The sequence below is a fragment of the Dipodomys spectabilis genome, unplaced genomic scaffold (assembly GCF_019054845.1).
Source record: "Dipodomys spectabilis isolate Male_0828 unplaced genomic scaffold, ASM1905484v1 ptg000125l, whole genome shotgun sequence".
Classification (NCBI taxonomy): Eukaryota; Metazoa; Chordata; class Mammalia; order Rodentia; family Heteromyidae; genus Dipodomys; species Dipodomys spectabilis.
In genome coordinates this window covers 473,279-496,614 of record NW_024870802.1, presented here as the reverse complement: position 1 = coordinate 496,614, position 23,336 = coordinate 473,279, and the positions used below count along the sequence as shown (strand labels likewise).

Here is a 23,336-nt window from a genome sequence, read left to right as displayed (position 1 = left end):
CTGAGGTTAAGTCCCAGTACTAGAAACAACAACCAAAAAAAAAAAAAAAAAACCCTCCTATAAAAGAAAACTACTCAATTCAATTTAATAGTAAAGGCAAAAGATCTAAATAGATATTTCTCCAAGGAAGATGCAAAAATATCCAATAAGTATATGGTAAGATGCTAACATCATGTAGTGTTATGAAATACAAATCAGTAAGATCACTTCATACCAACAAGAGGGATTATAATCAGAAAGACAAAATAAAACATTATTGAGAGTATGGAGACACCAGAATCCTCAGACATCAGGGAAGGGAAGATAAAAAGGTTCAGCCACTGGAAAGTGGTCTGGCAGAACCTCAGAAGGTTAGATATAGAGTTACCATATGACCTAGCAATTCTATTCATACACACATACACACACTTATTTAACAGAAGTGAAAAGATGTCTTCACAAAAACTTGTACATTAATATTCTCATCCATATTATTTGTAATAGTTAAAAATGAAAACAACCCAAATTCTATCAACTAGTAGATTAGCCCCTTGTGTTGCTATGATAAATACCTAAGAGAAATGATTTAAAGGAGAAAAGATTTTGGCTTATGGTTTCAGGTCCATGGTCAGCTGACCTATGGCTGAATGAAAGACAACTCCAGGGAAAAAGCTTTCTTCAAAGAACTGAAGCACTAGCCAGGGACTGGTGGCTCACGTCTGTAACCCTAGCTACTCAGGAGGCTGAGATCTGAGGATCATGGTTCAAAGCCAGCCCGGGGAAGTAAAGTCTTGAGAGTCATCTCCAATTAATAACTAGAAAACCAAAAGGGGAATTATGGCTCAAAGTGGTAGAGTGCTAACTTTGAGCAAAAGAGCTCAGTGACAGGGCCTGGGCCCTGAGTTCGAGCCCCATGACCAACAAAACAAAACAAAACAAAACAGAATTGAAGCACTGTCATCTGGAAGGGGAAGCAGATCCACTGTGGCCCCCGAACAGCCTCAGTCTCCTGTGTGGACTCTGCATCCCAACTCCCACCTCCCCTTGGAGGTGCACCGTTCCGCGGCCCCTCCCTGTGCCCCCACCCCCCCCATCTGTGTTGTGGGTTTCACACACTCCTTGCCTTTGAAACCGGTCCATTTGTGATGACCTATTCATTCCATCATTAGACAACAATCTAGGAATCTGGCTCAATTACCAGCTTCATCCATGGGTCCCAGTGGCCTTATCTCATTCACCACTTTCTCTCAGAACTTATCCCTGTGTCTGGCATGAAGGAGAAGCTTAGGTATTTGTTGAGTGAATGGATGATAGGCACACAAACGTCAGAAACCACGAGCTAACAGTCTTCAGAAGAACATGCCCATGGGTGTGATGGCCTATCCTGTAGGCAGCCGCCCCCTCCCTGCTCCTGAGCTGGTCAAGCACTGAGGCCATGCAGGGGGCTTAATCAAACACCAAACAGATGATCAGTTGGGATTGCATCCCTTTCTGTGTTAAAGTCTCACAGGTCGTTCAAGCACCCTGGGAAAAATCCCAGAAACCAGAGATGAAAAGTCATTAAATCCATTATAATTTCTCTATCAAGTGATAACGAACTATAGTCTTTTCCTGCTGCATGTTAGCTCTTTGTCATTTCATTATGCAAACCACAATTAGTGAGTGCTTGACTCTGCACATCTCTCAACACGTAATCCTCGCTCACATGAATTGGATGCTTAATTTGTGCCAGGCACTAACGTGCTTCACATGTATTTGAATCTCCAAAAATCTGAGGAGGAGAAGGATAGTTGGTATTTGCATTTTACACACAGAGGAGCTGGGAGCTGAAGAAATCAAGTAGCTCATAGATCTGTGAGCAGCAGATTTTGATTTCGGAGCCCAGCAAGGGTACTGTAGATGTTTGTTGAATGAATCATTGAATGAATGAATGAATGAATGAATGTCACTGGGGGAAACAAGGCTTCTGTCATCTAGCTGTCATCTTATGTGTCATCCTTTGTTCACTCAGAACTTCACAGGCCACAGCATCCCAAGGCTTCACATGGGGTCTTTTACACTTGTTTTAGTTTCTTTTCATGTTTTTCTTTATTGTAAAGATACTATACAGAGGGGTTACTGTTACATGAGTAATAGTACATTACCTATCGAGCTGGGTCTTTTAATAATAGCATAAAGACCATGTTTTGGCTCCTATTCCTTCCAGTAATGAAGAAGTCTTTTCAAAGAAGCGCCTCAAACACCTCTTTGGACAAGACTCTCCATTGTCTCCCAATGTCCGGGATGAAGTCACCCATAGGGCCATCGACAGGACACTCATTTTCCTGGCACTCATGCCTCGCACTTCGGGCTGCCTGCCTCTCATCCTTGCTTGGCTGCTGTGCTGCTGTGCCCGCTTGTTGGCCCAGGAGGAGCCACCTCTCCTGCTGGTACAGATGCTGCCAGCGCTGGGCCACAGCCGCCATACAAGTGCCACTGACACTGTCGGTGCTGGGCTCATGGCTGCGGCGGCGCCAGGTGCTGTGGAGGTATGGTGGTTGCTGGTGTCCCGCTCAGTTGGCAGACAGATGGGGCACAGATGAGTAACAAGACACCATGAAGTATCCAGGGGGACACAGATCCCAAGACCCCCACAGATACCCAAATCTACAGACGATTCAGCCCCTTACGTGAAATGGCACAGGACTTGTACAGAATCTACACACGTCCTATAGACTTTAAATCATTACCTCTAGCATACTTAGAATGCCTTGTACATTATAAATGGCATGTAAATAGTTCTCCTACCATCTTGCATATGGAAAAGGGCAAAGATGGAAAGAGGGGGCCTGCTCAGTACAGATGCAATGATTTTCCCCAAAGATTTTCCAGCCAGGCTTGGGTGAATCCCTGGATGTGGATTTCGAGGACTGAAAGGGTCAACTGTACTCAAACTTATCCCTCTCCTCCAAATTAGGCTCACGGAACTATCTTGGGATTTTCAAGAAAGAGATCACTTTGTACCTAAGGCAAACTGATTTCTTTTTCTTTTTCTTTTGTTTCTTTGTCAGTTGTGGGGCTTGAACATCTGGGCCTGGGCGCTGTCCCTCAGCTCTTCAGCTCAAGGCGAGCGCTCTACCCCTTGAGCCACAGCACCACTTCCGGTTTTCTGGTGGTTTATTGGAAATGAGTCTCACAGACTTTCCTGCCTGGACTGGCCTTGAAGAACAATCCTCAGATCTCAGCCTCCTGAGTAGCTAGGATTGCAGGCATGAGCCACCGGTGCTGAGCTCAAACTGATTTCTGAAAGCTCACCTTACTCTCAAGATACCTGTGCTTCCTGCAGGGGAGATGGCAGAGACTATGGGAGTTGCTGCTTCTGCCCACCTTCTTTCTCTCGCATACCTGAAGTTGATCTTTTATGTTTCTTTGTTCTGCTACTCAAAAGCTCATAGCCATATTTGCTGCCCACCATTGGAGGTTCCACAAGACCTCATGGCATGCATTTATAAATTAATCTTACCCACAACTTGCCTGTTTTTTCCTTTCAGAACTATTTTCCAACAATACTATTTTATTTTAAAATAATGTTGTTATATGTGTGTGTGTGTGTGTGTGTGTGTGTGTGTGTGTGTGTGAAAGTCCCTTTATAGAAATGACAGGAAATTACATAAGGAAATAAAGTGAAGAGCTAGATTAAGAATGTTATGGATAGCCAGGCACTGGTGGCTTACGCCAGTAATCCTACCTACCCAAGAGGCTAAGATCTGAGGATCACAGTTCAAAGCCAGCCTGGGCAGGAAAGGCTGTGAGATTCTTATCTACAATTAACCACTAAAAAACCAGAAGTATAGTGGTAGACACTAGCTTTGAGCAAAAAAGCTTGGAGATAACACCTAGACCCAAGTTCAAGCCCCATTTCTGAAAAGAAAAAAAAAGAGCTCTTCAGCTTTTGTTCGCCATTGTGGTTACTGTGCCTTCCAGAGCTTCTTATCAGGTCTTCTCACAAGACTTTCAGAATCAAGCGGTTTCTGGCCAAGAAACAAAAGCAAAATCGCCCCATTCCCCAGTGGATTCGGATGAAAACTGGTGACAAAATCAGGTACAACTCCAAGAGAAGACACTGGAGGAGAACCAAGCTGGTCTGTAAGGAATTGCTTCAGATGCCCACATATATGCTCTACCATGAACCAGTCAAGCTGAAACGTCAGTACTGCCTGGACTGACAGTTGGGCATTTTTAAAATTGATTTTTCTTTAGTTATTTTAATAATGGGCACAGTAATAAACATGTAATAAACATTATATTTGAAAAGAAGAAGAAGAAGAATTATATAACAGTCTAACAGAAAATTCCATTTCCAGACTTGGTGTGTTTCATTAGGAATCTGTGTGTGTGTGTTTGTGTGTGTGTGTGTGTGTGTGTGTGTACTGGTACAAGTACTTGAATTCAGGGCCTCAGCACTGTCTCTCGGCTTTTTTGCTCAAAGCTAGTGTTCTACCACTCGACCCAGCTCTACTCTCAGCTTTGTGGTGGCTAGTTAGAGACAAAAGTCTCATGGACTCTCCTTCCCAGGCTGGCTTTGAATCGTGATCCTTAGATCTCATCCTGCTGAGTAGCTAGGATTACAGGTGTGAGCCACCAGGCAGACCCGACTCTCTTGTGGAAGCATCAGTTGACTGGGCTCTGAAGTTGGACGACTTTGGTGAAAAAGCACAACACCATGGTAGTTTTTAGTGTTCTTCTTCCAAGCCCCCACCCTCTGTGGTAGTTCTGCACCTTGAAACAAACAAACAAACAAAAAAAAAACAAACCAAGAAGTCATGGGGAAGCTTTTCCCTTGACAAGCAGGGGTTTGCTGCCCTGGAGTTGGCTATCATCGGACCTCCAGTGGCCTTCAGATGTGGCAAAGCCATGGCTTTGACTGAGGCTCTCTTCCACACGGGGTCCTTGTCAGACCAGCCCTTTTATGTACTGTATCACCTACTGCTGGAGGCCATTGTGGGCGCTTGTGGCAGAAAATGGCAGCCCTGGTCAGACTTGTCATCTATCTATAGCTGAGATCATGTAGCGGGGAATGTCATGAAGATGATTATTCTACTTGGGTCTCCTCTTCCTCCTCTGAGCTTTTTTCCAACATGATACAGCGTGGTGGAATTTTGAGAGTGCAGAATGCTGATCATCATCACCACAGTAAGGGTTCAAAGTCAAAGAGAAGCCAGACCAGATGTGGAAGGGCTGCTGAGGGGCAATCACCCTATCGGTGTCTCCTTGCATTAAGGAACTTTAAACAAAATGAATGCGCCATAGTTTTACCTTTGCAGGGTCACCAGCCTAGTGATCAGCTGTCACAAATAAAGCTGTCACATGACAGGGGACTTTAATTGGCATCTATCTATCTCTCATAGGCTCCACACATCTTGGAAAGCTTTTTGTTTTACTTTTCATGAACTAATTGGCTTATTTATTTATCTGGCTGGGCTGATTTTGAGGCTTTCTTGAGCTTTTCTTCAGCACTAATCTCTCCCAGAATGCAGTTTCAAAGCTCATCTTCCTAGCCACAAGGAGAACCTTAAGTAAGTGGCCACTCTCTAGCACTTAAAAGAGCCACGCACCGACCCTCAGAGTCTGCTGTCAGCTGTTGTAGCTTTGTGGGTCAGGACTCAGAGATGGAGGTGGGTGTGGAAGGCAGAGCCAAGATAGGAGCTGGAACTGTTCTAAGAGTGAAGTAAGTAACTCCTGGGATAAAAGCAGCGGGAGTAAACAACAGCCCGGAGGAGCGGCAAGAGAGACAAAGAAGGTCACTGAGAAGAGAAGAAAGGACATGTGCTATGGCACCAAAGGGGAAAAATCTTGTAAAGCAATTGAGCGACAAAGGAGTCTGGGGAGAGGGAAGAGGCGCAGCGCTGGTGGGAGGAGGGATGTTTGGGACACACATCATTCATGAGGTCAGCCTATTACTCAATCCTATCAAATCTCTTAGTCCCAAGTCCCTTGTATGGCGGGCTGTGAAGCCTCAGAACTGAATGAGTCTCTACTCTCTGTCTGTGCTCAGTATTCCCCTGCTATAGAAGACACAGCAAAGAGCTTGTCACCACTACACGTGGTCTCTAGCCACGAGGCAGGAAGAACATTCCACAGATCATGCACCAAGGTGTGCTCATATATGCTGTCTCGTTGAATCGTCAAAAAGAGCTCCTTTGATTTAAAAAAAAAAAAAAGCCAGCAACCAACAGGCATGAATAATCTATTTTTATGGCGCCCAGTTCTCACTGTCCTATATGAAAGAAAACCAAAAAAGGAAGCTGAACTCTTAATCTTTCCAGCCCCTTCAGATCCCGTCCTTCCCAGGCTGGCTTTGATTTGAGCTTAGATTTTCATAAAATAAGCATTGTTTTCACACAGCATTGTCTTATAAATGCTCAAGGATTAATCCTGACCTTGTGGTCTCACAGACATTCTGGTATACCCTGTTCATGTGTGTATGTGTGTGTGTGTGTGTGTGTGTGTGTGAGAGAGAGAGAGATAGATAGAGAGAGAGAGATCAGTGCTCCTATGTTCAATTTGAGTCCATCCCATCAAATCAAATTCTGAACATGAGTGTCTTATCACCACGAGACCACTTTCCTCATGGTACAGTTGCTGTAGCCCAGGGGGCCTCACATGGGTGTTATCTTGCTTGTTTATTATTATTATTAATGTCTGTAATCCTAGCTATACAAGGAGGCGGAGATCTGCAGATCCAGGTTTGAAGCCAGCTTGGGTAGACAAATCTGAGAGACTCTTACCTCCAATTAACCAGCAAAAAAGCAGAAAGTAGAGATGTGGCTTAAATGGTAGAACTCCAGCCTTGAGCAGAAACACTAAGAGTGTGAAGTACTGAGTTCAAGCCCCAGTACCAGCAAAAAGCAAAGCTAAAACAAAAAAAAAACATAAAACACACGAAGAACAAGATGTCATATCATGTTAACTATAATGTAGGACTCGGACTTCACATTTCTTTCTGATGAACAGACATTCAAAGAGCATTTCAGTCTCAGAACAAGCATACACAAAAAAGCACTGTCTCCACAAATCACCCTTTGTCTCTCAATCCTGGAAAATCAAACCAAGCAGTAAGTTATTTGCTGAGCACCTACTATGTGACAGGCACAACCCAGGAAGCCTGATAGGGCATTGTTTCAATACTGTCTGTTCTGTATGTACTGTATATAAAGAGTTGATCAAGACAGTGCTGGCTGTTCTCTCTCAGGAGCTTTCCTGTGAGCAATGTTTTCAGGAGTTTAACAACTCTGATGGCTACTCAGAGCTTTCTGACAGTTTTTTTGTTGTTGTTGTTTTGCTTTGTTTCCACTATTGTTTGTAACCTAAAGCATTCCTCTTCTTTTCCTTCTTTCTGATTTTTTCTTTTAGGGAGAAGGAAAAAAAAAAAAAGCTAGCATCTGGGGGTCTGAGACCACTTGAAATGTCTGGGCTGTAATTGCGTTGACCTCCCAGAGATAACCCAAAAGGCTGATTTAGCAAAGCCCATTCTTGACCTTGACACAAGACAACACAGGCAAAGGGGAAGGACTTGGGGGAGGGCCTAGAGAAAGAGAAAGGATCACAGCAGCGCTCAGATCTCGCCAGGCCCCTCCCCCATTCAGCAAACACCTGGCTGAGTTGGAAAACATGACCGGCCCAACCTTCCTATTGGTACCAATTGAAGCTGTCAGCTCCGGCTTGTCACCAGTTGCATAGGGAGGCCCCCGGGCAGTCACAAGAGTCCTAATTAGGCAGAAATGACACTTCTACAACTGACCTGCCAGGACCTTTGGCAAACCATTTAACATCATTAGTTAACATTTTTTAAAAGTGTGAATGTAAATGAACAGCCAGTGGCTTTCAATGCAGTTTGTCGGTGGCATCTCCTCCCCCCCCCCTCCTTCCTTCTCACTCTTTCTCTTTTTACATGAATAGTCTACTTGTTTTCACCAGAATTGGAGGAAAGCATTGAGGAAAGAGGAGGAAGAGGACCGTCCTCCGAGCCCAGAGACATGTGAGCCCAGAGACATGTTAAAGCATAAACAAGCTCAGAGCACTGAGAGAGATCATCTCTTTCTGCCTGTATATGAGACCAAACAGAAAATGCCCAGGGCCATCTGAGCAGAACCAAGGTGAGCAGGGACTGGGCCTGTGCCTGGCAGGTTGAACTGGCGCTAGACCCCATCCCACGTGCTGTTCCTGGCTCACCACGAGCTCAAGATTTTCTGACTTGAGAATATCACTGAAACACCCCTTCTACTCGGACTGCTGCCTGTTTGATGGCACTCTCCTTCAGCGGACCATGCCATGCAGTGTGTGCATAAATGTCTTCCGCCAAAGAGGAATGAATGTGGCAGGAACAATGATTTCAGACCCGGGCTCAGTACTTACGCAAGTGCGTTCTGTTTCCTACCTGCAGCGGTTATTTCCCACCTTGAGTCACACTTCATTTTGTTCTTTGCTTTACACCCACAGAATCCATACACGCCAACACTCTCCATCTGCAGGAGAGGGGGGAAAAGAAAGAGTTTCACCGTGAACACGCTGCTTTGTCTGTTCCCTTGTGGCTCTTCAGTAGTGGTACTTGTGCCAGCTGACAGTTTCTCAAGGGGTAACCTAGGTCAGAAGCGAAGCCAAAGTTGAGGGGGGTAGCAGAAGAACCTGGGGTCTGGGGGGAGGGGAGGCTTTGCACTCACTACCTTCCTGTGCGGCCTTGGACAAGGTGCTTAGCCCTTATCCTTGAGATGGTTTTTTTTTCCATCTCAAAGACAGAGATAATAGCCTAATACATCAAGTATGAAAAAAAAGAGAGAGAGAAAGAGACCTGGGAATACCATGAGCACTGGAAATGTTATATGTACAAGGAGTTTTACCTAGAGAAAAGCAGCCAAAATCAGGGCATCATGCGTCACTCATTCACGGTAAGGAGACAGCACTGAGAATTTCTCTCTGTGTGTGTGTGTGTGTGTGTGTGTGTGTGTGTGTGTGTTTGCACCACTGGTACCAGGGCTTGAACTCAGGGCCAGGATTCTATCCTTCAGCTTTTTTGCTCAAGGCGGGTGCTCTACTACTCGAGCCAGATGTTTGCCGCCAACTTTTTGGTAGTTAAATGAACTAAGATTCTGAGGGACTTTCTTGCCTGGAGTTGGCTTTGGACCGGTGATCCTCCGATCTCAACCTCCTGAGTAGTTATGATTTCAGACATGAGCCACCAATGCCCAGCTGAGAATTTGTGCTCCTGATTCCCAAGGCACAGGAGACAAAGCCACCAGCATATTCCAGGTCCTTTCCTGGACTCCCACTGTACTGGGCTCACTCAAAAGGGCTCCAAAGCCATATGTGTGAATGCAAACTCCACCGCTCAAACTTTCGGTTGTCTTAGGTATTTAGCTCTTCTGCTGGCCCCTACGTACGTCTAGCTCTGGATTTCTGGAAGTCCTGTGCACAGTCAATGTTTTCTGAGCTGAAATGCAAGAACGCAGCTTCCAGACGTGCATGGAAAGCAGTGCGGATGTGTGCTTTACCACATGTGCAGACCCTAAATTTGGAAAGCTTTCCTTGTCTCTGAATTAGAAACTGAGTAAAATCAAGCAGGTGGTATGTGCTACTGCAAATGCTGGTGACTAGCCATGAAAGAGAATCAAGAAGAAAAGAAAAGAAAACAGTCTTAGTTTGGGGCAGAAGGAGAAGAGAAAGTGCTTGGAAAGGTTCTGAATAACAAACAGTAAAAGGAGAAGGGGGGAGAAAAAACCCTGCTCATCATGACCAGAGCATTTAGTGCTTTTAAGCTAAATACCTCTGCATATTAAGCAAATAGAGAAAAGCCAGTTAGAAGATGTCATCAAATTGAACTGCACAGTGTTCAGAAAGCCTATAGGAGGTGTCTGGCTTGACCCCTTTTCCCATCACATGCCCAGGCCCAGCCAGGCTGTTTAGTATTGCGTCTCCTCTCCAGCTGTGGAGCTTATTGAAAAGCTCTAGCTCCCCGCCTGGTTTTGGCACATTTTCTGCAGGTGCCTCCTACTGAGGCCACAATGGGCTGCTCGGGAGGTTTAGACCTGTCACCAGCTATGGGGGGCGTGGGGGTTGGCAGTAGTCGAGGGAGAGCAGTCATTGTCTTAAAGGGCCAGTGACATTGTGTGCCTTCACCACAGAGCCTGAGGCACTGGCACCTGCTAATGAGATGAATCCTTTCTTGCTCCCGCTCTTTTCTCTCTTTAATGATTTAACTTGATCGCTTTGGTTCCTTTCTGGAAGGGGAATTGCTCCATTGATCATATAAAGTAATTGCCTGGAAAACATTGCTGTACAACAACTACCACTGCTTTCCTGGCTGAAAATGTCACAGCAATTGAAAAGCTCTTAGCCCAGTTCAAGAACGAGGTAGCAGAAGAAAAGTCTTTGCATACAACCCCAAAGACCCCACTAGTCCCAGAAGTATGAGTTTAGGGTATGATTGATGTGTGTGTGTGTGTGTGTGTGTGTGTGTGTGTGTGTGTGTGTGTGTGTGTGTGTGTGTAGAAGGCAGAATCTCTCTTGTGACAAGGTATGATTTTTGTATGAGACTTGGTAGGAAATTAATCAAATACCTTTAAAAACAAAAGCAAAATTCCCTAAGCCCTAAAGCTAGATATATCTGTCCAGAGAAAGAAATTATTGACTTGGTCCTTCGTTCTTTTCTGAGGACACTTACACAGCATGAGTCAGTAAAGGAGGCAGAACCCCCTCATCTAAGAGGTAGCAGGGGGCTTTGGTTTTAGGAGGAATGGATGTTCTTGTTTCTCTCGTCTAATGATGTTTCAGACCTGTCACTTGGCGGCAGCAGTGACACACTGTGGGGATGGGGACCACACATTGAGGAGTTTTCCTAAATAACTTGATTAAATAGCCATTGCTAAGCTGATGGAAGGAAACACTTCACCTGGGAGCAGGGAGTGTGGAGGCGGAGGGCGGGGGAGATTACTGTCATCAGCATGAACCTGCCAGCCAACAACCAGGATGCTTTCCTTTCTCCTCTGACAAGTTAAAGCCTTAACTTTGCATCGATAGAAGCATCTAAAAAAATGAAGTTGCTACTTTAACTGGGTTACTAATTTGGGAACCAAGCTTCAGGTGACTCAGCTTTCACCAGGATGAGCCATGGATTTTTAATTTATTTTTTTTGTAACTGCTGAGTTAAGGGAAGTATATTATAACTCTATGCCTTTAAAAAGGCATCAGGCATCTTACCTGCTCCCTGACAAAGAGCGCAGACTATAATTATGAAGCAGGTTCTGTGCAAACCTTGTGAAAGGTCATAAGATGAGTTCCATAACTATACATCAGTACGTCACTTTTTTTTCCCCTGGGAATTTAGGAACATGGGATGGTAGATTTTAAAAAAAATCTTTCTACGTTGTCAGAAGATTCTAGCTATTCAGTGAGGACATTACACATACTATATCAATCTATATAGTATCTACTTGAGAGTACTTTTTCTTTTTTATATACCAAAGAGGATGTTTTTAAAAAAAGAATTAATTCCTGGATACAAAGAATTACACTGAAAATTTTTAACCTAAATTTCTTTATCTACGTATATAAAAATAGAATAATTTTTTACTTTTGAAAGTAAAATGAGATCGCCATATAATTAGAAAAGTAATATAGAGCCAGATAAAACATGAAACGGAACCCAGAGTTCTGGATCTGAGACCTTGCTCTTAAAAAATAAACACAATTTTTAAAAATGGCTATTCAGCATATAGATCGTGTGCCTCGTTACATTTCTTCTTCATGGAGAGTTAGTCTGAGTTGTAGTATAAGAAGGATAGAGATCATCTGTCATTCATAATTGCACCTTAAAGTCAACTTAAAAGAAATCTGAAACAAAAACGAAAAATAAAAAACGATGGCTTGGTGGCGAGTCCAAGCACAGAGTTAATTCTAGCAGCTGTGCTTATGAGATATGTGGTCAGACAGAAGAGGGAGTTGAGGGAAAGCTCAGCCCCACTGGCCAAGAACGCAGCACCAAGCCAGGATGCAAGCATGCAGAAGCACCAGGGAAGGCAGTTCTGGGGTGGAGGCAGCTGGAAGGGTGGTCAGTAGGTCCAAAACTTTCCCCCGTCCCCTGAATAAACCCCCAGCGTGAGGCCGAGGGTAGGGGGAGGTGTTTCAACATCTTATTTTTCTGGATTGGATAAAATGAACATCTAATGAGGAAAAATAACAACAACAAAACAAAGCAAACAAGCCTGGTTGGGAGAATGTCAAATCTGCCAACAGCCATAGATTGGCTTCATTTTTCATCTTCTTGCCCTTTATTTGTACACAATGTAAGAGAGACAACAGAACCAGACTTTACAGCTTACTCTCTGTGGAGTAAGCATGTTTTAAATCACCTGATTTTACATGGCTTAAATTAACCATTAAGCTAAGTATGTTTGAACTTCATATGAAAACAGGGTTTATAAAAATGTCAGGCAGACATTTTTTAAAAGATGCATTTCAAAACATTGCATTATTCCTATATACACACACACTTAACTGATTTACAGGTATACTGTAATGAAAATCATACCCTAGGCTCAAATGTGGTTGGTCTACATACTAATCGCTAACTTTCTGTGCAGTCAGATCTGTAAATTGACTTAGGCAGAGAGAGACATTTCAGCCTGAATACTTTGTTTACCTAGTAAATCCGTGTGTTTTCCTTTGCAACTGACAGGTATCTCATTTGATAAAAGAGCACTCCCAGAAATGCCAAGATGCATTATACTTAAATAAAAACCCAACCTCAAGCACTTGTTGACATGTTTGCATTCAGACTATAAGGTATATCCTGTTCCTGTTAGGCAAGATGATGATGTAAATTTCACTTTGTACTGTGGGAACAGAACAACAGGACCACTAGCTAAGGGGAGAAAACCATTCAACTAGTCTATGCCATTGCTGAATGTGTGAGATAAACCACACCGATGAACATCGGGACCACAGTGTTTACAATGAAGCCAGACATTACTGAAACGGTGATACATGCTTCATTCCCTCCTCCATCAACAGGCTTTCTCTGCTTCTTATAATTGTAGAATTCCATGTGCTGGGTTTCCTTTCTTGTAAAAGTCAGAAAGTACTACATGGCCCAAGCAGTTTCCTGTCCTCCTATCCTCTGTCGGATGCAGATGGCAGCCCCCTTCCTTCACTCATCACCTTTCAGAGTTAGAACTGATCTGAAAACATCCAGCTGAAATGGAGACACTCAAAGAGACATCCCAAGTGTGACTGTGACCCCAGGACCAGTTACAGATGGCCAACTATACACAGAAGCCAAACCCTTGCCTACACATTCGTCCAAAACTGAGATTGGAGGGCACTGGAGTTATGATCAGCAGGCCGGAGTCTACTATCAGAAACACAACAGTATGAACCACTCTGACAGGCTAGCTAAGCTGTGACCCTACGAGGCACAGGCATGTGTGTGACATGGCTGACTTACCAGTCAGGACCGGTTGGTGCCAAGAAAGACAATGCTGCTTTTCTTGGCATTAGGGCTTTAGAAAAAAGTATGAAAAGAGTTTCAGCATGCCCCTAGCAAGTCTAAATCAAAATTCATAGGGAAGGAAACTAGTATGGGTATGTGTGTGTACACATTCAAATACACACATATATACATATACATGGAGTAATGGTTTTCTCATATAACAAATAATATTTGGAGATAAAACACATTGCACTTATAAATTAAAAGAGGTCTGATAGTTTTGAATTCTTTAATTTCCTGCTTTTGTAGAATTATAATTATTCCCCCAAAAAGTAACTAATCTTTCATTATTACCAAGCTTACTGGACATCTACCAACAAAGAAAAAAAGAAAAAACCTAGTAATTGAACAGAAAACATTTTTTTGGCAAAGGTCCTAGTTAAGAATAATATGGATGTATTTTCAGGAAAGTATGCAAATAATAACATTCATTCTAAAGTTTATAATGTGATCATCACACATTTTATTTGGAATACCATTTTTAAATAAAAAATTTATGATTAGAACCTTTTGTTCTTACCCTAAAAACAATAGTCCTGGCTTTTATCTTCTTAAAATCAGCACAGAAACTATTTTCTTTATAGAAAAGATTTCTGATTAGGCAACCGAAGTTCAGGTCAAAGCCACAAGTTAAGACAAATCCCAGTCAAATGGTGACGTGGAATCATTTTACATAGAAACAAAAACAAAAAGCCTGGCCCTGGTTCCAGCAAACAAAACCACTGCTTTTAAAATGATAAAGGCAGAAAACAAAGTCTGCAGATACAGAGATCTGAGGTGAACCAAGACGGCTCTTCTCTACAAAATTCCTCAGTCTGTTCATGCATTTTATAATACTCTCTTTGAAATTCCGAGTTGAAAAGCCTGGGTGTGCATGTGTGCGATGTGAACTGTTAGAAGGATGGTCACCTCAAATCGTCTACAAATCTCATTGTGATTGCTCACAAATCGACTCCGATTTTGACAACATTCTCATAATAAGGACTCAACAGCAAAGCAGCCTCAGGGCCTTTGTGAAATCCCAGTTACAGCAAGCTCAGGAAGAGTGTGGCCCCAAGCAGGGCTGCCTGCAGCACACCACAGGCCCTGTCTTTAGGCACACCAAAAGAAATGGGGAAAGAAAAGGCACCCAGACACTTTTTTTTTTAAAACTGTATTTTTTTTTTTTTTTTTTTTTTTGGTACTGGTGATCAAACCCTGGACGATGTACTTGCTGGGCAAGCGCTTTGCCACTGAGCTACATCTCAGACCACCCAGACGCTTTTTTATTTTGGCCCATTGTGGGGCCTGAACTCTGGGCCTGGGCGCTGTCCCTCAGTTCTTCAGCTCAAGGCTACCAAACCACTGCTTGAGCCACAGTGCCACTTCCGGCTTTTTCTGCTTATGTGGTGCTGAAGAATCGAACCCAGGGCCTCATGCATGCAAGGCAAGCACTCTACCACTGAGCCACCTTCCCAGCCCCCACCCAGACACTTTTATTCTAAGCCTCAATATTTAAATGGAAGTACCTTCACTGGTAAGTTTTCTTTTTCTTTTTTTTCTTTTTTTCAGTTGTGGGGCTTCAACTTAGGGCTTAGGCACTGTCTCTGAGCCTCTTTGTGCTCAAGGATATTGCTCTACCACTTCAGCCACGGCACCATTTCCAGTTTTTGAGTGGTTAACTGGAGATAAGAGTATCATGGGACTTTTCTGCCAGGACTGGCTTTGAACCATGATCCTCAGATCTCCGCCTCCTGAGTAGCTAGCATTGCAGGAGGGAGCCACCAGCACCTGACAACAGGTTAAGTCTTTTGATCTAAACACTCTTCGTTCCACTCTGAGTGCACTGGTGCCAGAGCCCCTAGCACTTTCTTATTATTCTTTCCTGTATCTGAACTGTGGCCGTTACAATGTAGTTATGCTCACTGTACCCCAACCAAACCTGCATCATTAGTGACACCATAAAAACATTTCCACTTTAGCCAGGTGTGGTGGCTCACACCTGTAATTCTAGCTATTCAGGAGGCTATGATCTGACCTGAGGATCACAGTTCAAAGCCAGCCCAGGCAGGAAAATTCATGAACTCTTTTCTCCAGTTAACTACCAGAAAACCAGAAGTGGCACTGTGGCTCAAGTGGTAGAGCACTAGCCTTGAGCTAAAGAACTGAGAGACAGCGCCCAGGCCCAGAGTTCAAGCCCCATGACCAACCCTCCCCTCCAAAAAAAATATTTCCACTTTAGAAATAATATTTCAGTCTTTCATCCACACAAAAATTTTCAACTACTAAAGGAAACTGTTTCTCTGAGAAACTGATCTGGATCCACTTCTGTTTCTATTCACTACTATTTCTAGAAGATTCACTTAAGCTAGAGGTGAACATATCCACCTAATGTAATAATTTTATCATTGAGTAATGTATTACCTAGGTCAGTCACATTATCCTTTGTCATCATAAAACATAATTCAATAATTTTTTAATTTTTCCCCAGAAATTTAATCTACTCACATGCTAGGCAGTCATCACAGATGTAACCTTAATTTTAGAGGGCTTCAATGATAATAATGTATCTGACTGTCTCATATGAAAATGGTGCCACTAAAACAGTACTGAGGATGTGCCTCAAATGATTTTATCTGTAAAAAGATCTGGGAATTTACTCCCCTAAATTATATATATATATATATAGTAAAAAATATATATAATGTAGTATAACATATACTTATATATAACATATATAATATATAACATATGACATATATGTAATATATGTTACTCTCCTAAATTATATATTTATATACATGGATTTATGTACATACTATATATGTATAAATGCATATACATACATATGTATATATATAATTGAAATAACTAGAATTCTTAAGCTTCTTAAACAGAACAAGATAGGTTATATAGAGCAAGTCCTGATAGAAAAAAATAACAAAACAACAACCATCTCACACTTATCTCACACTCAATTAATGTAAAGAATTAAGGCTCAAATCTTTAACAACTAGATTTCTTTAAATCCTTCAAGTCATTTTGAAACTTTTATGTTATCATAAGATTACTGGCTAGGCTTGTAGAAATCGCCAGTGATGAAGACAGGAGATGGTCTCTTGATTCTGCTAATAGATAATTCCTCTTAAGACAGATAAACTTAATGTTTGTTCTCAGGAAAGCTAAAATCCCTTTCAATTGGGTTCTTAAGTTTAATTACAAAGGTCAAATGATTTATTAATTCTCATTCAAGCACAACATCATCATAGGTAGGCACAAAAGTACTAGGAGCCAAGATTGAAACTTCACCAATTAATTTTAACAATACCAGAGGAACATTTTTAGTTATAATTTGATAAAACACCGAACTCATCTTAACTGAGTTCTTTCTTCTTGGCTTCCCTCTAGATGGGAACTATATTTACTATTTTTTTCACTTGCAATAAGTTCAATCATAGTATTTATCTTGTTACTTGTTTATTTTTAAAAGTACAAATTAGAAAATCTGGTGTGTGCTTTACTAGCCCTATATTATGCCACTAAAATATCCCTAACTTCCATCTACTTCTATAATGTTAGAAAAATTATTTCAAAATGGCAAAACAGCTTGCTTTAAAATATTAATTTTGCTTGATCTTTTCCTATTCTCTTCATAGTCTGAGTTCATTGGATAATTACCCTACTTCTAGTTTCATTCTGGCCATAAAGAAATTGTGTGTCTTTCCCTTAAATACCAATTAAACTGCCAGCATGGTGTTTCCAACAGTATCTTCTCGTCCTCAGTGTCAAAGGGCTTTGAACAAATGACCAGAGAGAAGAATCTAAAACAGTTTCTGACAGGGTGCCAGCTCTGAATATTTGCTTTAAAACTATAGCTCCAGCTTTCTGCTTTATTTTGAAAGCATTGACTTTACAATTCTGCACAAATGCAAAAGGTTAACATATAAGCAATAGTTTCCCAGGAGACTAATCACCTCAAAAGGTCACTAGCACTATTTTTTTTTAAAATGGGACCTCCCCAATTATTCAAGTCAGTGTGGATTCCTGTACAGAGAAATAGGTTTTTAAACACATATGGCAAAATAATTTTAAAATGCTATACCTTTCTAACTGAATTGATTTGATAATAATCACACTGGTCACTAAGTGTTAGGTATCATGGGAAGAAGTTTACATGGATTTTGCTCAATCTCATAGCAAGAGTATGAAACTGAAAATATTAGTGAGGAAAAAGGCTCAGAGAAGTAATTTGAAAAAGGTCACAGAGTTGGAAACTGGAAGAATCAGGATTTGAACCCATTTAGTTGATTTTAAGACTCAACCTTCTAGACCATCTTGGCCACATCCACTATCAAATTGTCCCCTTCTCTGCAAGTGAAGATAATAAGCATAGTTTCTATATAATAAGGAAGCCTTTTGGGGAAATATGTGTGCTGGTACTGAGGTTTGAACTCAGAGACTTGGCGCTTTCCCTTAGCTTTTTAATCAAGACTAGACTTCACTTGAGTGAAGCCACAGCTCTACTTCTGGCTTTTTCTGGTAGTTAACTGGTGATATAAGTATCATGGACTTTCCTGCCTGGGGTGTTTTCAAACCACAATCCTCAGATCTCAATCTCCTGAGTAGCTAGGATTACTGGCTGGAGCCACCAGTGCCCAGCTTCAAAGGAGAAATCTTTCAGAGCAGTGGCTCTCCATCTTGGCTTCATATTAAAATAGCTCTGCCTAGGCCCCATTCTCTAGAGATCTGATTAACCCGGCTAGGGACAGGTCTAAGCATTGCTGTTTTTCAATATTGTAACAGTGAATGAAAAAGACAGCATGTATCTTCCTTGTGCTTAAATACTACTAGTCCTTAGACTGAAATAAAATCTAATAGAACAAAACCCCAGGTGATTCTAACATACAGCTCAGACTGGGAACCAATGACCAAGAGATCAACATGACCTACCCAGAAACCTTTCTCTGAGACCTCAATGTGAGCAACTCAGCTGGCTCTTCTATGGAGAGTCTAGCAACTGCTGACCCAAGAGAGGAAATTCATGTATAGAGTCCTAGCATTGAGAGGCAGAGATACATGATGACAAATGCATGGGTATTGGAGTCAGCTAAGCATGGGTTCAAATTCTACCTCTGCTATCTATGAACTGTGTAATCTTAGACACTACTTATCTCTTGCAATTGCTTTGCAGATTCAGCTGGATGACATAAGCACAGCTTCAAACCCATGCAAGTGTTCAACCAAAGGTAGCTGTGAGCCGGGTGCTGGTGGCTCACGCCTGTAATCCTAGCTACTCAGGAGGCTGAGATCTGAGGATCACGGTTCAAAAGCCAGCCTGGGCAAGAAAGTGCATGAGACTCTTATCTCTAATAAACCACTAGAAAACCAGAAGTGGAGCTGTGGTTAAAGTGGTAGAGCACTAGCCTTGATCTGAAGAGCTGAGGGACAGCGCCTAGGCCCAGAGTTCAAGCTCCATGACAGAGGGGAAAAAAAATAAAAAAAGGTAGCTGTGGTGGCGGGTTTTGTAGCTTTTGTTGTTCTTACAATTATTGTGCCAGGAGACATGGGTAAAACAAAACCACACTTTAAAAGCTTTTTATTAGCCAAATCATTCCTACTTTTGTTACTTAGCATTTAATTTGCAGCTATTTATATTTGCAATTAGTTTGACAATCCTATTTCTCACTCATGACAACTGGGATAAGAAGGTGAGCATTATTACCACTACTTTCTAGATGAGGAAAAGGCATCCTTCCCCATCTATTCCCTCACGATGATTCTATGATTAAAGGCACCTGCAATCATGTTCATTAGTTCCCTATGAAAATGATATTCTACACAGATGTCAATGCAGGGAGGGAGAATTAGCAAGCACTTGCTAGCAACCCCAAAATAGCATCTAAATAATCACTTTGGAACATTCAAGTCATGGCAAACAAGTTCCAATTTAAATAGAAGTATTGGATAGGATGAAGGAAAAATGAACAAATCTATTTTTCTTTATATTTGCTCATTGGGGAAATGTCTGATATAGCTTAGAATTGGTTTGAAATGTAAACGAAAGTATGGTTAATTTCCTGTGTGAAGGCTCTTCCATTCAGCAGCTTGAAATAGATTTATGCACCACTTTGTGTTAACTCAAACACAAAGTAAAAGAGATCTAAGATGGAAAGACCTTAGTGGCTCTCAACCAAAGGTCATCAGAAAGCTCATGGAATGGACTTTACAAGGGACCAAATGCATCACAAACACTCCCCCTGCCCCCACCCCACCCTCTGCCCAAGACTGAATAAGGGCTTATCTGAATATATATTATTTTGCATATATCTATAGCTATCTATTTTTTCATGAATGAAATATAAAGACTTCTAACAGTACTACTGAGTTTATCAGCGGCATATTGTAACTATTATTATATGGTAAGGTACAGTCTTCGTGCTCAAAAAAGTTAGGAAACACGGACCAACCCAGACCTCTTTCTTAAGAAGCTCTTAGGGTCATCTGTGATTCCAGTGGATGTTTTATCATTCCCAAATTGTCCTTACCTCACACCATACAGGCTCATTCATAGGACAACAACATGGCTATATCTCCCCACCCCCAAATATCCCCTTAGTCTGAGACTAGGACCTTGGTACTTGCTGAGTACCAATGAGCTAGCACTCTACGAACTGAGTTACGCCTCCAACCTCTTACTTCCTCTTTGTAAAGGGAGAGCAAAGTTCTACCCTCTCTAAGGGTATATGTTAAAATTTTGTACATCTCCAGAGTCTTAGCTTTTCCTTCCCTCCCATTTCCAACTCCCCAGGCTGGTATTTTTAGGATTAGGTCCATACCAACTTCTTTCATGCACTGATGCTCTGATAGTGTCCTGGGACACTGAGTCTCAATATGAGATGAATAAAGCAGTCACCAAGGTGCTTAAAGAATATGTGAAATCTGTATGCCATCTGCATATACATGAGTGTATTGTAAAGCTAAAACCCCAGGGCTCCTAATTACTTGTAGAAAATAAATGCAAATACTCATAAATTACCATTTTGTTTATTGGATCTATCAACACTAGCAGGCTGTTAATAAATCTGCCTAGCAACTTTTCAAAAAGGCTTTATGTCTGTATTTCAATTTATTGTTTGCTGATTCATTAAAGTGCTACTGGAGTATCATTAACATTTAAGTGTTGTTAAGAGAGGAAATGGTATGGATTTTATTTGCTCCTTGTTCTCTAGTACCGAGAACAGTGCCTGGAACATGGCAAAAATTCAAGGAATATTTGTTGATTGAATAACAGAAGTGTAACAGGATGATAGTTCTGTTTCTATGCCTTCACAACATTTCATTTTTATCTGAGATGAAATGAACCTATAACAACTATTTAGTTGTTTTTAATAGTTTAATAGTTTTTTCCCAGTAATCAATTCTGTAATCTCTGGCTTCATATCCTTTCCCCAAATACATATTGTAGTTTTGAAAGTTACACAAGTAATTGATTCATATGAGGAAAATAGGATATTAACAATATATAAAAAGAGGAAAAGAAAAGCTCCATTGGATGATAAGATTGACATATGTTCATGAGGTTCTGCTGTGTGCATATGCACACGCGTGCATGGGCATGCATGCATACACACACACGTTCCAATGTGACATTGCTGAAGTCTGTCTTCCACTTTGGATTTAGAAGTTTTTCTTCTCTGAATCTATCTTGTTTGTCTCTTGTTATAGCTCCTTACTGTCCTATGACCTAAATCCACTCCTTTCCCAGTACCTTGGTCCTCCAAATGGACCTCCCCTCCCACTTTCCACCAGCGCATACATCTGTTCTTACATCAGCTTCTAAGTCCATGAGGACATCTATCTCCACTTGTGGTCCTCCCTATAGTCATCCCAGATGCCAATGCTCCTCAAGCCCCATTTGTCCACAGCCCAATGCACCACATCCCACCAAGAGCAGCCAACTCATCTATCTTAAAAATCGTAACAGAAGCCTACATTGCCCTGAATGGTCTACTGCGGTTCCCCAGTGACCCAATGTCTTTCTATTCTTCCTTCTCTCTCATCCATCTCTTCTCATTGTTCCTATTGTGATTTAGGCCTTTATACTTACAGCATTTCTGCCTAGTTCTCCTGCTGTCTGTACAGCCAAATACATCAATCCTACCAGCTGCTACTGAACCATTTGTGGTGGTTTCCCACACTTACAGAATGAGATTCCAGTCCATTCACACTCTCACCTCAGCTATTTTTTTTCATCACAATTTCTCATTATTCCTCAAAACAAACCCTCACTCCAGACAGACTGGCATACTCATTATTAACCCAACTCTAAAACATTAGGTTGTGAGTTCATCACTTCTGACCATTTATGTGTCCAACTCATTCATTTACCCAATAAGTATTTACTGAGCATCTATTCTATTAGGCAGTAGTACTTTGATGCTGTGGATGCAGGGGTAAACAAGACAGAGACCCACAAGAGTTACAGGGGGTTAATTCAGTGGCTAGCAAGCCCTAGGCCCTGAGTTCAATTACAAACAAAAGACAAATGGGTCAAGACAGCCCTGAAGGATAGGCTTTGTGGTGTAGGCTACACGTGGGCAGCCTAGAGTTGAGAAGAAAGGACAGACTGACTGAAACCCGGCTGGAGTGGAACACAGCCTCTCTGAAAACACGGGAGTCAGACAGAACATTCCGGGATCTAGGAACATGGATGCCTTCTATGCAAGTAAATGAGGCAAGGTACAAAAATTGTGTGGAAATATGGGCATTAGAATGGTTTTATTTTGTAAACAACAACAAAAAGAAGTTCTCTGAATACTCAATCAGCAGAGCGCCAGGCTCTGCAGTGGCCAGGAAGATGACTCATCCTCAGCTCCAACCATCCAGGGATTTCCATCCAGCAAGGAGGAGAAGGCAGGTTGGTGAGGATGACTCACAGCCTAGCAAGAGAGATGTTTCGTAAGAGATTCGGAGGAAACATAAAGGGCATTCTGAGGGAGGACGTACAGAACCATATATTTTTATTCATCTATAGCCACATGGTACATAATGCAGAAAACATTTTGTTTCTAAGTGCTTTCTTACTAGCTTTCTTTATTCTAAGCGACTGGCGAAGCAGGCGGAGTGGGTCAGATTATGTCTTCCAGATGAGCAAGAATGGCACCGAGCTTTTAAGTGATCTACTTACGTCGCGTACCTAAACAGGCAAGGGCAAAACATCGGCCCACGCCTGTGGCAGTGCAACTATCCAGGGCACAAGGCACGCACTAAGAAGTTGTGCAGCTGCCCACGACAACTGGCAGGTGCAATGAAGCCATGCAGCCTTCTGGCGAGGGGGTCGGACATCACCTAGGGCTTTCCTCCACCACCCCTCACCTCCCCAATTCCTGCCTTCTTCCTTTCGGCTCCTAGACCTGTCCAACCATACCCATCCCTTAGGACTGCCCTTCCCCGCCCCTCAGTTTATTTGGCCCACACTGGCTTGTCCTGGCATTGATTTCATCGCTCCTAATTGATCTCCCAGGGAAGGGTGCGTGTGTTTCTCCCCGGGACACCACAGTGCGTCCGGCCAGCTCTCTGCGTGTCTCGGCGCATCATCCGCCGGACGAATGGATTGCTGGAACCTCTCGGGATCAGACCCCGGGGGTCTTTGCGGCTCCCCCGGCCCGGCGGGCCCGCGCGCAGGTCACTGCCCTAACCGCACACCTCCGGGGAAGGTCGCCCGGAGCGCGCGCGCCACCGGGGCTCGCGCATCCCCGATCCCGCAAAACGCGCTTCGCGAGATCGGGTCTCCATCGGGGGGAGGGGGTCATGGGGAGAGGAGGGGTCAGAGGTGAAAATCCCGGCCAGGAGAGCT

At 42.5% G+C, this 23,336-nt stretch overlaps 1 protein-coding gene across 3 annotated transcripts in view; it reads right to left on the bottom strand.

The window, feature by feature from the left end:
• Hspa12a (heat shock protein family A (Hsp70) member 12A) overlaps positions 1–23,336 on the bottom strand; it is a 137,139-nt gene that overhangs the window by 113,401 nt on the left and 402 nt on the right. For all 3 annotated transcript variants that reach the window (XM_042689121.1, XM_042689120.1, XM_042689123.1), the window contains exon 2: positions 8,396–8,483. In XM_042689121.1, coding sequence (XP_042545055.1) covers positions 8,396–8,483 — 88 coding nt within the window. The remainder of the gene's footprint in view (positions 1–8,395; positions 8,484–23,336) is intronic.